The sequence below is a fragment of the Triticum dicoccoides genome, chromosome 3B (assembly GCF_002162155.2).
Source record: "Triticum dicoccoides isolate Atlit2015 ecotype Zavitan chromosome 3B, WEW_v2.0, whole genome shotgun sequence".
Lineage (NCBI taxonomy): Eukaryota > Viridiplantae > Streptophyta > Magnoliopsida > Poales > Poaceae > Triticum > Triticum dicoccoides.
Window position 1 is genome coordinate 505,418,821 of NC_041385.1, and position 14,208 is coordinate 505,433,028.

Here is a 14,208-nt window from a genome sequence, read left to right on the forward strand (position 1 = left end):
GGACGTTGTGCTAACCCGGAGAAATATTTGGAGTGGGAGATGCGTGTAAATCAGATTTTTGATGGTCACAACTACTCTAAAGAGAAGAAGGTTCGTGTTGCATCAATGGAATTTACAGAGTATGCTCTTGTATGGTGGGATAATAAAAGCCGTACTCATGAGCGACCAGCGACATGGGCTGACATGAAGCGAATCATGAGGGAATGTTTTGTGCCTGCTTATTACACTCGCCAGCTTCATAGTAGATTGCGTCGTCTAGTGCAAGGTACAAAATCAGTTGATGAGTACTACAAAGAGATGCAAGTTTTGATGATCCGTACAGCTGTGCGTGAGTCTGCGGAGGCGACCATGGTACGTTTCTTTGAGGGATTAGAAGAAAAGATTCGTGACCGTGTTTATTTAATGCAATATAACGATATTCATGAGTTGCTTCATCAAGCGGAGCGTGCTGAATGTTGGGTATTGGAGAAGCAAGCTTCAGAGACTCATCCCACTTACAACAGTGGGCAACGTGGTTCTTCTCCTATTGATGGTGGGTTTAGTGCTAAACCAACTCCTTATAAGTCGGTAAGCATTGAACAGAGCAAAGTGGCGGCTGCGCCAAAGGAGGTTTCTCAGGTTTCGTCTAATGCCACGTCATCGCATCACCGTAATATTATTTGCCACAAGTGTGGAGGACGTGGACACATGAAGCATGAATGTTCCAATCAACGAAGGGTTCTACTTGTTGATGCGGAATATATTTCAGAATCTGAAGATGAGTCGCCTAAGTTAGAGGATGGAATCGAAAGAGGTCATGGTGATACCATACTGTGTTATCCTCAAGATGATCCTGATATGGAGAGTTTGCTAGCACACAAGGTCCAGCGAGATGACAAGGTCATTTTTGAACCGGGACAACGACGGAGTATTTTTCAAACTGCATGTACCATCAAGGGAGAAGTGTGCAAACTGATAATTGATGGTGGCCTCATGCTACTTCGCCGTTCCGGCGATCTTCGCCCTCAGCAGGTCATGCTCGGTGCGGAGCTTCGCCTTGTCCTCCCCTAGTCCCAGATGACGTTGGTAGCATTTTCAAACGAGGCATTCATCTCGTCTTGTTGCTTCATCCAGTTGGAGATCCGACCCATCAGGTCATCGAGCATAGCGCGCATGCGCCTGTGAGAGTCCTCGCCTGCCCGCGAGACATTTTCCCAGGCTGCCGCGACACGGGAAGACATCTCTATCCCATTCCCGGCGCGACGTGACATCTCTACTGCTTCCGCGGCGCGGCTGGACCAGTCTGCTACATCGATGGTGTGGCGGGACCTCTATGCTGCTACGGCCGCGCGGCGGGGCTTGTCGGCTACTTTCGCGGCGAGGCGGGACATCTCGCGTGCTTCCGCTTCCATGCTCGCCTCTCCCTGTTAGTAATCTCTCGACCCAGAACTCATGATGGCCATGGTAGACGCAAGGGAATAACGATGAATGGCTTGTTTGTTTTTATGGATGAGGAGTTGAGGAGGAATGTGTAGTCATCTTGAAGTAGTAGTAGTAGTTATAACCAAATACTAATACCCTCCTAAGTGGAAAACCGTTTAGGTTTTGATCGGTGTGAACAGGTTTGCAATTAAATATTGCACGGTAATCATTTGGAATGTGATGGGACGCATGCTCAAAATTTATTGTCAGTTCCATAATTTCTAAGTGTAGCACTATTCCCAGACGGCGTAATGTGAGCACGCCTTCTCGGTCGCGTACGTGGTGTTTGCACCATAGGGTGCACCGTAATAGGCGATGTCAGCACACGTCTTGTTTCATTTACCATGCACGCTCGTTATTACCATCGCGCATGCTTCTTTTAATTAGAATGTGTGCCCGTCTAGCGCACACACGTTAATCTGTCTAACTGTTTCTATTTGTTGTGGCTAATCACAAACAGTTCATCGGTGTGAAGTGTATGCCGTCAATCGTAGACACGTTGATCTGGCTGATCGTTTCTGTTGTGTTGCCTAATCGTAAACAGTTCATCCGTTTGAAGTGTATGCCCAAAATCGCACACACCTTCATCTGGCTGCCCGTTTCTTTTGTTCCGCCTCATCACAAACAGTTAATCCGAATGAACTCTATATCGTATATCGAACACGCCTTTATTTGGCTGCCCGTTTCTGTTCTTCTGCCTCATCACAAACAGTTCATTTAGCTGAACTGTATTCCCCACATCACACACGCAACTAAAATCTGAACCGTGTTTGATGTATCCACCATCGCAAATATTTTGCATCTTTTTCGACGGTTTTTTACATCACCGTTTGCGATTAATGCATCGCACACAGTTTCGTCAAAGGGTCTCTGATCGTAGTGTCACGTTAGCAGCATCCTGCAGTAGTGCATGGTAACATCCATGGGCATAGCATGGTAAGATTTTGTACAATTATCTCACTAGCCTATCTTTCACATACATTCTTCTTAAGCAAAACTATATTGCTAATTATATTACTATTATTTTCTTCAATAAAAGCTCCCGCGGGATGTTCTGCCTGACCCGATGTTTATGGAAGGTAATGTGCATATTGTTAGCTACCACCCCCGATTGCCCACAGTATACCGGGAAATCCCCCAAAAATTCTCGCCCTCACCTCTACCACAATTTTTATGTCGTATATCATGTACGACCCAAAGAATGTCATTCAGGTGCGACTCCGGCCCGCCCAAGATGAAAAGCCCATTTTCTGTCATAACTTTTTGTCATAGAAGTGGGAGTCCACCACATATATGAATATACATGTTTTTGTCACAAATAGCGTCACAGAGTGTCACTTCCATGACAAAATGTTCTCATTCGGGCCATAATGTCACGGATGTATCTTTCTTTGTAGTGCATGCCGAATTTTCCTATGGATTATATATATACTAGGTAGTAATTCTACAAGCTTTGTAGATACTTCTGAGTATTATGTAATAGTTTTATCTTCTATTTGAAGATGTCCGGACACGACGACATTGCTGGCTCTTCTTTGCGGTTGACACATCCGGGCAATGCGCGGGAGAATGTTGTATCTCCGCCTGCCCGCAAAGGGGCATATACAGACGTGCAAGAAGAAAATCCCTCTAATTCCATAGTCAAGATCAAATACTAATGAGCGAAGTGTGATCTTCAGTTGCTACATAGATAATCCTGCTAAGGACAACAATAATTCTGATGAAGACTATAGTCTGAAGAGGAGATTGACGATAATCCTGCCGAGGACGATGCTGCAAAACTTAAGAAGGGGCGAAAGCCTAGGAGCTGAAACACCATCGATACCGACATGCTTGTGATCACTCGAGTGGGCGTCAATGGTGAAGCCTGTTAGTCTGAGGAAGCCCGTGGGTCACTACAACAACGCCATGAGTGTCATACTTCGAGAAGTCTGCACCATCAGTGACATCAACCTTGGGAATCATGAAAAAGAGAATGTGCGCCAACTCCTCCTGACAAGGTTGCACACAAGATTCAAGTTCCCTAACAAGTATGACAACTTATCTTATCCAAAGAATCTGGTAAACAACCACATGATCACCAAGTTCTCCAAGAACTTGAGTGCTTGAAAATCCAAGTGCAGAAATAAGTTCCTTGACAAAGAGTTCTCCGAGGTCCACACAGAGTGGCTTATGATTATTGAAGAGGATTGGAACGTTTCCAAGACATGTAACCATGGCCCTCTAGCCGAGTCCCGAAAGTTTGGGGGAAGGACATTTGATCAAAGACATCAAGTAACCACACCCTCGAAAAATTTGGTTTCGTAGGTAAGAAGTCTGAGTGGGACAAGCAGGACGCTGCATTTGCAGCGGCGAGTGCCCCAAACCCCTTGAAGCAATTAAAACACGCATTGAAATATAACTATGTCAGGGGTTGATACCATTATGATTCAAGAAGCAAGACTTGGACTCATGGGAATGATGAGAAGAGCTGGCTCCTATGCTCAAAGCGGCACGTCGGTGTGTGAAGTCTTTCGACTCGAGAAGTAGATGAAGCATTGATTTACTCTTGTATTTGGTATAATGCGAGCTATGATGGTTTCTTTTGTATCTTCCAATATAAATATTTGTCGTGCTTCAGTGTAAAATACTATGAACCCTTATTAGGTCACCCGTTGATCAGGGTACCACTTTTAGCCTCGTGCTTGTTATTCCACCTCATTTCAGGTGGTGCTATGGCGTTTCATTGGCATATTGCGAGTATGTTAACAAGTGGAACCATGAGGTCATTTCCTCGTGGCCGCTGGACAAGGGGGTGGCAACTCAAAGAATGTATTTGATTTGTAGCCTGGTTAGCGTATTTGAAAATACTTGACTCTACTCATGCCACAATTCTTTATGCATCTGATTAGCTTTTTGTCATGGTCGAGCTCCCCACATTCTATCGAGGTCATTTCCTCATGGCTGCAGGACAAGGGGTAGCAACTGGAAGAACGTATTTTATTTGTAGCGCGTTTAGCGTATTTGAAAGAGCTCACATTTAATTGATATCACATCTACGACAAACAAAGATACACATGCAAAACAAAGTGCATGCCAAGCTATGGAATCAACATTTATATGGACTTTGATTATTTTTAAGGGCTCGGGTTCGAATATGTTAACATATAATTTTGTTTTTCTAAGGAAAAAAATCTTTCCCGCTAAAAGAAAAACTAAATTTTCTAACCGAGTGAAGAAAGCCCACTCTGTGTACATACTTAGAGTAGTGATAAGCCCACCTATCTATCCACTTGACCGAGCCCACATAAACCGTCGAAGGCCCACTTCCACGGAAACCCTAGCCTCCGATATATAAGCTCCCCTCTACCGCCCCCTGCCCGAGCCCTCGCACGCGCGCCGCCATCTCTCCGCCTACGCTGCAGCAGCCGCCTCCTGCTACCCGCCGCCGAGATGGTACGTTCCTCTCGTACTTCCTTTCTCGGCAAGCTCTTGCGATAGTGAATCACGTTTCCGTCTTGGGTGCGGTATTTCTTAGGATCCATCCTGCGAGATCGTAGTGTTTCTAGGTCCGAAATCATGGTGCAGCAATTCGATTGTGTGTTACTGATATGTTGAGCTCTGTCGAGCTCCCCCTTTCGACCACTCGTGTTAGCCCTGAATTGAGCTATGTGCTTTTTATGCAAATTTCCTCTGGGCCAATCGATTTGTTCTTCAATTCGCTTAGAACCTAGGTGTATTAGGATACTTCCCAGGTACGCAACCAGTCCCTTGTGTACAAAATCTGCGCTGACAAGGTGTTGTGGGCTTGTGGCTAGTAATGTAGAATAGCAGGGGAAACGCGATCTGCGCAAGTTGTTTGAGTGGAGCATGCGATATTTTCTCTGGGGAAGGATACAAACTGGATGTAGTATCAGAATTTTTTTGATATTTAGTGTTTCGTTGATGTTAAGCTTTCCACACCCGAAGTTAATCAATTGCCCAAATTTATGTTAAATGTGCATTAGCAGTTGCTTCACTGATTACATCATAATGTTCATTTTTCTTATGCTGCTGTGTAATTTGTTGTTTTGCAATGTCTACTCAGACAAAGCGCACCAAGAAGGCCGGAATCGTCGGGAAGTATGGTATGTGCTTGTAACATTTGGCTCATTTACCTGTTCATGATCTTCTGCTTTGTCCTGAAATTAGCCCTTGCAATGTCATAGGTACCAGGTACGGTGCCAGTTTGCGTAAGCAGATCAAGAAGATGGAGGTGTCTCAGCACTCCAAGTACTTCTGTGAATTCTGTGGGAAGGTATGTCTTCTGTCACCTACTTGGTAACACAGTGCATTGTGTGAATGCTATCTGCTATGTATGAACTGTTGTTGTTTACTGTGGTAGTACTGTACACTGACTACCTTTCCATGCACCTTCATACTCCCTCAGTCTGGAATTACTTGTCGCATAAATGGATATAAACAGATGTATCTAGAACTAAAATATGATACATCCATTTCTCCTACATGTATTTCTGGATGGATGGACTATTTATTGATGCTTGATGTGATATTTTGTATTGCTTTCTATGTTTTTTCTCTCCCAGTGATAGTTTTGCTATGGCAACCGTAAATTCCTCTCATCTTGTTATGTCATGACCCTGTAATATCTTATGCTAGCTGTTTTATCTTCTATTTGCAACATAAGCTGTCCAATTTGGTTTTATTGTTGCCATTCTAATTGTAGTTTCATCCTACAAAAATGTCATCTTATCTTATTGTACATGTTGTCATCACCATAAAAGGCTTGTTGTACTGTAGTAATCTGAGTACAGGAAAGGGAGTTGTATTTAATATCTTACATACTCTATTATGCTAGTAATTTGTAGCATATATTTGTTTTTCTATATGCTTCCTTTTTTGAAAATATATGGAAACTTGCATTTGGTTGTCTAAAACTACGCTTTCTGCTTGTGAATCATAACCAGTTTGCTGTGAAGAGGAAAGCTGTTGGAATTTGGGGATGCAAGGACTGTGGCAAGGTCAAGGCAGGCGGCGCCTATACCATGAAGTAGGCATCTGTTCCGAGCTCCTTCTGGATGACCTCTTCATTGTCATTATCGCTTTATACTAATTTCTCCATGTGTCTTTGCAGCACTGCTAGTGCAGTCACCGTCAGGAGCACGATCCGTCGCTTGAGGGAGCAGACCGAAGCATGATTGCACTACTGTTATCTTGAGTAATCCAGGGGTTCTGTAGTGGAGTGAAGACTTAACAATCTCTGTATTTTGGCTATCGAGCGATGGATATCTGTTAGTAATTTTGGTTCTGATTTTAGGATCTTTGAAACTTGGAAGTATGTCCCTACAGTTGGCTGTTATGTGTTATGCCAACCTATTTCTATTTTTGTGACACGTCTCTCACTCTCTACCCCTCCACACACCAAGTCAATTTATATGATAAGATTTTGAACTCTTTTTGAACACAGTATAGATGCAAACGAGCTTACTCACCCCATGAATGAGCATCTATGAGCATCTGTCGTCTGAGATTGAGAATGAACATTGCCGGAGGAAAATGTGAGTAGTAGTGGCAAGTCTAGGACTTATCCTGACGGGCTGGTAAAATCTCTAAAATTGTGAACTTATGAAATGCACCCCAGTTTTTGAAAAAAATGGAAATAAGTTTCAGTTTTTTTATAAACATTGTTAAATGTTTTATTGTCATGCAAAGTTTTGTGCTGAAAAAACATTTGTCGATGTCTCGAAAAGAAAAATTGATGTTCAAAAGTGCTTACAAAATGGGGAAATGATTGGAATCAACCACGCATTGCGTCCGGCGGCCCCAAGATCGCCGTTTTGTCTCTTCCTCTCAATCTTTCTCGCATCTTCTCACTTGCAGCGGCGTCCAGGATTTGCCGCGAGCCGCAAGTGCCGCTCCAAGTCAAGCCACCCATCCATGTGCATTGTTGAGAGGTTTAGCCGTCGGGTTGCTGCGTGCTTGACGGAGGCGTGGCCAGTCGAGGCCGTGTTACAAGTCGGCCACCGCGGTGCTGTGTGCCGGCCGCCCGCTAGACGCCGGCGGTGGAGTTCTGCAAAGGTGTTGCAAACGGCGGTGGCAAAATCCCATGCTTCTTTCCCCCTCCATGGTCGGCTAATGCCTCTTTTTTTTTTTTGCAACAACAACCCTGTTTTGCAATTGCAACAAGGAGCCGCGAGCTAGAGATGTTTTTTTCAGAGTCAGAGATGTTTCTCCAACAAAGGTTCTGTTGCAGAGGAGGTTTGCAACAACGATTTTGTAGCAATGAGGAGATTGTGTTTCATAATACTAATAATGGAAAAGAACGTCTTTTTGTTGCAATAAGTCCCATGTTGCAGAGACTGAGTGTAACAATTGAGTTGTTGGAAATCACTGGTTTCAACGGGGTTCACATGGGGAGATACAATGGTCGTTCTAGCTTTCATCCAACAGCCGGGAGGTGGTATATCTTTTCAGACCTTTTGAAACATTGTTGTTGTTTTTCGTTTATCCCAAAAAACAGTTTCTGAAAATTTTCCGTGGGTGCATGCAGAGACTTCATGTTCCATTCCATTAATGCTATTTTGCAGATGTTATGATTTTGTAGTTCTTTCCCGTGAGTTTGCTGTGCGTTACACAGCTGACGCTCATAAAGCTTATACAGAATGTTGTAAGCCCTGAATAATCTTCAGATTCCAGCAAATGATAGGTTTTCATGTCCTCGCAAATAATAAATAGAAGCTCCTTATTAGTTGAGCTTTAAGTTTCCCAAAGAATCTAAAGCTTCAGATACGGTATGTTACCGCAATCCCACCCAAGGAGATTGCTCAGATCCTCTTGAGAAGCGCTTTCAGATGCGGCTGTAGACTGTTTGTGATTGTTGCCATCTGAACGACGTACGAGAGCTCCCCATCCACCACCTGAAAAGCCCTCGTGATCTGCTTCACCTGACAAAATTATACAAGATTTCTTAGGAGATTCAGGCAACTTGGGCGTCTGCAAGACTCCGTAAGCGAGTGGATAACCCTGAAGATGACCTTCCTACGAAGTTTAGCAACTCCAACATGGAAAGACAATGTACATGATGGTCGAGACTTGAGTGTTGCAAATCTATGACAAAAAATACAATGAAGTGCCGCCAGCAAGATGAGTCAATACCCCTCCTACTTCGGTTCATGAACACAAAAGCAGATCTAAGTGTCATAGTTTCTGAGTTTTAAACAAAAAGACAACTGCAGATGGAAGCAGGGCACTGCTTCCAGAGTTCAGAAACTTTACATGCAGATTTATCCCTTGTTAAATATAGATATATGGGTGCAAATATAAATTTCTATTAGCTCATAGAAGACGAGATAAAAGCTTAGTATATCGCGAGTTCATCACCTGGACAGGTGAGCAACGTCATCCCATCCTGATTCGCAGAAAACAAAATACACTATCCCATCCAACTTAAGAGTCAGATTACACTCTTTTGACAAATATTCGGCCATGGTAGGTTGAATGCAAAAACAAAAATATTGCCACATAGTCAAAGTAAAATTGACCCTCAGAACATCATGTGCCATAGTAATAAAGATAGTCGGAATAGATGATAACAAGAGACATCATATATAATCGTCCTAGGAGAAGTACCTTTGCTGCATTGCCAATAAGTTCGCTTTGGAGTGTCACCGTTTTCTTTTCACTATCATATGAACCTGTCTGCATTTTAGAAGCAAAGTTGTGGCAACAAATAACAGTTTAGCTAAAATAAAGAAACATAAATAACTAAAGTAACAAACCAATTTATTTAGTTCTCACAAAAAAACTTGTTTTGCTTAGTGATATAAATCACACTCCGATGAAACCTAATTCTTACAATGCCCGCGTGAGTTATGAGCTATGGCCTTGCGAGTACCTTTGGCCCTATAAGCAACATATATAAGAGGACCACTATTGTTTGGATGTGCCCTCTCTAAAATCATTTATCAGCAAGCCTCCAGTGCTAGTTTTTGGTATTTGAATTAACAGTTGTTTAGCGAAAATAAAGGGAAAAAGGGACCACCAGTTGCAACGAATTTGCAAAGAGAGCGAATATCTCAAGCCTACACTATCTTTAGTCAAAAATTAAAACATAAATACACATTTAACTTCAAGCAGACATTTCATGGTGACGAAACTACACTTTCACCTTTAAAATGTAAATTTAAAATATACTTTGGTATAGTTTGTAAAAATACTAAAGGTATTTGTTAGTTTTCTGATAAATTTTGACATAATAACTATAGGTTTGTGCCATTTATTCTTTTGCAATATTAAAGGATCCAAATATTGCAGGCGTCAACTCGCTTCCTATTTGTATATCACATTCCTTTCTATTCTACTCCCTTGGTACCATAATGTAAGACGTTTTTGCAGTTCAAATTTTACTGCAAAAACGTCTTATATTATGGTACTGAGGGAGTACATAAGAGATCAACACAACTCCACATAAATCAGTATTAATATTGCAATGACATCAATGCTCCTTTGACCCTTCTTTGCGCAGCTTCGCAGGTGAGATAAGGATAATTAACCCACCTACTGTTGCAAGCAACTATGCTAGAATGTTGTTCAGTATCCAGTTCAGAATCTTCAGATATGAACAATATAACTGCAGCATGCAGACACCTGCCGTGCAAATTATAAACTGGGATTGCGATGGCCTATAACGAATACCAAGAGGCAATATCCAAACAGAGTTGCCATTTGCAGCTGCCTCCAAAATGCATACCATACTCAATCTAGCATCAGACAGAACGATGCTTGCAAGAACTCAATGGGCAGTCAGTACGAACACACCTGGACCTCGGTGAGGCCTGTGCTCTGGGTGATGACCACCTCGACGGAGCCGTCGGGGCGGGGCCGCCAGTACCCACTCTCGGCGTGCATCGGGTCGCCGGACGCCGCCTTCCACGTCCTCTGCGTGTACGAGATCACCGGCTGCGCGCACCCACGCCGAGTCAAGCAAAGGCATGAAAAGCTCTAAGGATCGGCCAACCGAAGGCAAAGTTTCTGCCACGGAGGGGACGCATACGGCCCGGAGACGGCGGTGTACCTTGGAAGGGTGGTGGGAGAAGAGGATCTCCTCGCCGTAGCGGAACGGGGCGATGGAGGGGAAGGTCCCCTCGCCCTCGCCGCGCCACTTGCCCAGCAGAAACGACAACGGAGCCACCAATGGGTGCGGCGCCGGCGGCTGCGTTGGAGGGCCGGCGGCTTCCATTTCTTGAAGTCTCCGGTTGGATTTTCGGACTGGTTTCACCTCTCTGCTCTCTTGTTTCGTGAGCTGAACGGGACGATGGGGAGTGGCTTGGGTTGCACAATCTATTTATTTTTTAACCGTAACCGTGGGTTGCACAATTTTCACCCAACCGCCCCCATTCGGTCAAGGATTTGTTGCTGACCCACCCAAAATCCTATTCATTCGAGAAAGACGGTCACGCCCACAATAATCATGTTAACTTGGAAAATTTGAAACAAGCACGATGGCAAGATGTTCCACAATTCGTCAAGCATGTCAAATCTTTGCAAGCAGGTGAACTCGGTAATTATCTGCACGCTTCACTCCCTTTGGCCGGAGAGGAACCGACAGGTCTTTGAGAACATCACTCTCCTCCCATCGGCGGTCATCGACGAGATTCACATAGTTTTTTTTTTCAGAGTACGCCTAGGCGTACCATATTTTTATAGAAGGCAGAAGTTGAATTACAAGACACTACGACTTGCTGCGAACAACAAGTGTAGCAAGACTGCACACCCGAGCTAATCAACAGGTTAGCCACCACAACAATTACAAACACGGCGCAAAGGGCCTGCCCTAAATCAATCCTCTAGCCGGGTCACACAAATGCCGAACACCGCCAAAAGCAACAACTTCAGCCGGGCTCTCTTTGCCAACGCACTACCCACCCTTGAATGCCTAAGAGGAGACGGCAAGTAGGTAGCGGGACTCGGTCAGACCTGAACAAAGCCATCGTCTTGGGGCACCGGCAGCAGCGTACATAGCGCCCACGAAGATCACTCGGACCAGCAGCAAGCACCGGAGAACCACATCGCAAAACCGCCAAGCCAAGTCACCGTCCACGATGCTCTCAACAGAGTAACGACGTCCAGACGCCGCCATCGCCGATCCTACTACGGACCAAGGCTTTCGCCCGGAGGTCACAACCCGATCGAGAGGGGGAGATGCCGACACACTTCGGCGACGCCTCCAAGGAGAGGAACGACACCCAAAGGCGCCGTCGTCGCCAGCTCCAACCAAAGATGAGCAGGATTTTCATCAAAACCATCGCACACCTCCCACCCCTGCCATCGGATTTGGCCAAACAATTGATGCGAGGCCACACCGCCGCTGCCACAGCACCTTGCCGTCATACTCCAGCTGTTGCGGAACACCGACCCCTCGCACGGCCAGGAGCACGCAGACCAACCTCCAGCTCCTACACGGACAAAGAAGAAGCACCAGCACCAGCACCATCACCACTCCAGTAGCCAAGCACAGCCGGCCACAGGCAGGGCTGGAGACGCCACTCCTGGCAGGCAGCAGCCAGCCGAGCCAAGGCTGCGCCCCAGGAGCACGCACACGACAGGCCAACGCACCACCGCCCTCACGCGCACGCGAACCGCAGCTCTCCCCGCCGCGAGACCCAGGATCGAGCGCCCAGATCCGGTCACGCAGCCACCAGCTCCCCAAGGCGCAGCCTTCCACCTCCATGCCGGCGACAGCAGGAGGTGCATCGCGCGCCCCGACCTCCGCAGTGTCTCCCGGCCGCCGCTCCAGGCCCAGGCCAAGATCCGCTGCGGCCGAGATCCCTCCGCGCCACACCCTCCGACACCGCGCCGGCGCCATGAGAAGGTTGCCGCCCCTCACCTCCCGACCGTGCTCTTCCTCTCCCAGTGCTCCCCGCCGTGCGCCGCCACTCCGGAGACATCCATCGCGCCGCCCGCTTGACGAAGCTTCCCCGCGCGAAGAAGGCCCGTCGGGGCGCGCCACCCCCGCCCGCCGCCTTTGACGGCCGGGCGCCGCCGCCGCCGCCGACGGCGGCGGCGAGGGAATCGTGGAGAGGAGGGGTGCTTGGGGCGGCTAGGGTTTCTCCTCCGGAGCCGCCCGCGCGAGCGGCCCGGGAGGGAGAGGGGAAAGTAAGATTCACATACCTTCCCTGAATATTACATAGTGAGAGGGTAATATTCAGGAAAATGTTTTACGTCGGTGCGCCGGCCGAACGCTAGGCCGATCGCACGTAACTCGCGAGGCTCCTCCTCCAATCGTTTTCTTTCACCTGACGTTATATCTTCTTCCTTCCTTTTCTTCCCAACTCCACCAAGCAGGATCTCATGACAACGCCACAAGCTAGTCCAAACACCACCTCCCGTCATTGGTTGCGACCACCGCGAGCTACTCCATGACCACAAGCTACTTCGTCCACCTCCCGGCTATGTTTTTTGCTACAACTGGATACATTTTTTGCTACAACCAGCTTCTTTTTTGGTACAAACCAAGGATGGCGAGCATGGGGACCACGCGCGGCGGCTTGTTTTTTGCTACAACCGACTTTTTCTTGCTACATCCGGCTTCGTTTTTTGCTACAGCCGAGGCTGCTGAGCATGGTGATCGCGCGCGGCGAGGATGGGCGGCACTGCTCCAAGCGACATTTGGCGAGGATGGGCGTCACGGATTTGTGCTACATGCTACAACCGGCATTGAAAGTTGCTACCACCAGCGTCCCATCTAGCTACAACCGCCTTCATGATTTGCTTCAACCAAAATCAAAGGGGAACGAGCAGCTGTTCTTTGCTACAACCAAAATCAAAGGGGAATGAGCAGCTGTTTTTTGCTACAACCAAGCTGCAACCGGCAACTCAAATGCTGGAACCGGCCAGCCCCAGTGCTGCAACCAACGAGAGCAAGAACGACAGCTACCACCAGCGACGGCCGTGTTGCCATGGCGGTGGTGCTAGCCTTTTATTACTGCTACCGACCAGCCCGGGTGTTGGAACCGGTTATCTCTATTGCTGGAACCGATGTGCGAATTTGCTACCATGCCCGGCATCTGAAAAAGCTTCAACCGGTGGACGGTAAACCAACGATGGCGAGCGGCGGCGACGGAAGCTGCGAGCAGGCCGGAGATGGGGATGATGAACGAGCGAAGCTGGAACCATGGCTTGTTGGAGCTGCAACCATGGGCAGCGGAGCTGCATACTGGGGCGTATGGGGGACAGTTTTGCTTCGACCTGGGCTGGAGAAAGCTGCATCGACCTTATGTCCCAGCACGGCGAGCGGCGGCGAACGGCAGCAAGTGGAGGCACGGTGGTGCTTGGTGGCCGCAGGGGATGTGGAGCTACGTGCGCGCGCGCGGGCGTATCTGTTTTTTCCGGTCGCTCGTGGCCATAAATTGCGGGAGGAACAAGGGCGTGAGAGAGATGACTGAGTCCTCGTGTAATCCTGTGCGTCGGGGGCAATTGATCAAACAGATACATGGCGATCGGCCGAACCTAGCGCCGGTCCGCCGGCGCCTAGCATCGGCCTATTATTCAACTCCCTTAGTTTCTAAATATAAGGTGTATTAATTTTTTCAACACTTTAATCAAGTTTGTAGACAAAAATATCAAAGTCTAGATTCAACATGAAATATATTTATATGTTTTATTTGTTTAATATTATAGATCCTTATATATTTTTCTATAAACTTGGTCAAACATCGATAATATTTGACTTTCTGAAAAAATAATATGCATTATATACTACTCCCTTCG

General features: G+C 46.7%; 2 protein-coding genes across 3 annotated transcripts; one reads left to right on the forward strand and one right to left on the reverse strand.

Moving 5' to 3' along the window:
- Positions 1 to 4,749: 4,749 nt before the first annotated feature.
- On the forward strand, positions 4,750 to 6,904 carry LOC119276772 (60S ribosomal protein L37a-1). 2 transcript variants are annotated; one of them, XM_037557923.1, is made up of 5 exons: positions 4,750 to 4,896; positions 5,528 to 5,567; positions 5,649 to 5,737; positions 6,408 to 6,490; positions 6,575 to 6,904. In XM_037557923.1, the coding sequence occupies exons 1-5, from the start codon at positions 4,894 to 4,896 to the stop codon at positions 6,636 to 6,638; spliced, it is 279 nt and encodes a 92-aa protein (XP_037413820.1). In that variant the 5' UTR covers positions 4,750 to 4,893; the 3' UTR covers positions 6,639 to 6,904. The 2 variants fall into 2 exon arrangements, with proteins under 2 accessions (XP_037413820.1, XP_037413819.1); XM_037557922.1 differs by lacking the exon at positions 4,750 to 4,896 and having other exon boundaries at positions 5,516 to 5,567.
- A 1,126-nt stretch (positions 6,905 to 8,030) lies between these two features.
- Positions 8,031 to 10,751, reverse strand: LOC119276773 (UPF0678 fatty acid-binding protein-like protein At1g79260). Its single transcript, XM_037557925.1, has 4 exons — positions 10,514 to 10,751; positions 10,258 to 10,398; positions 9,070 to 9,138; positions 8,031 to 8,384 (listed from the first exon to the last, which is right to left on the reverse strand). The coding sequence occupies exons 1-4, from the start codon at positions 10,676 to 10,678 to the stop codon at positions 8,265 to 8,267; spliced, it is 495 nt and encodes a 164-aa protein (XP_037413822.1). The 5' UTR covers positions 10,679 to 10,751; the 3' UTR covers positions 8,031 to 8,264.
- Between the last annotated feature and the right edge of the window lie 3,457 nt (positions 10,752 to 14,208).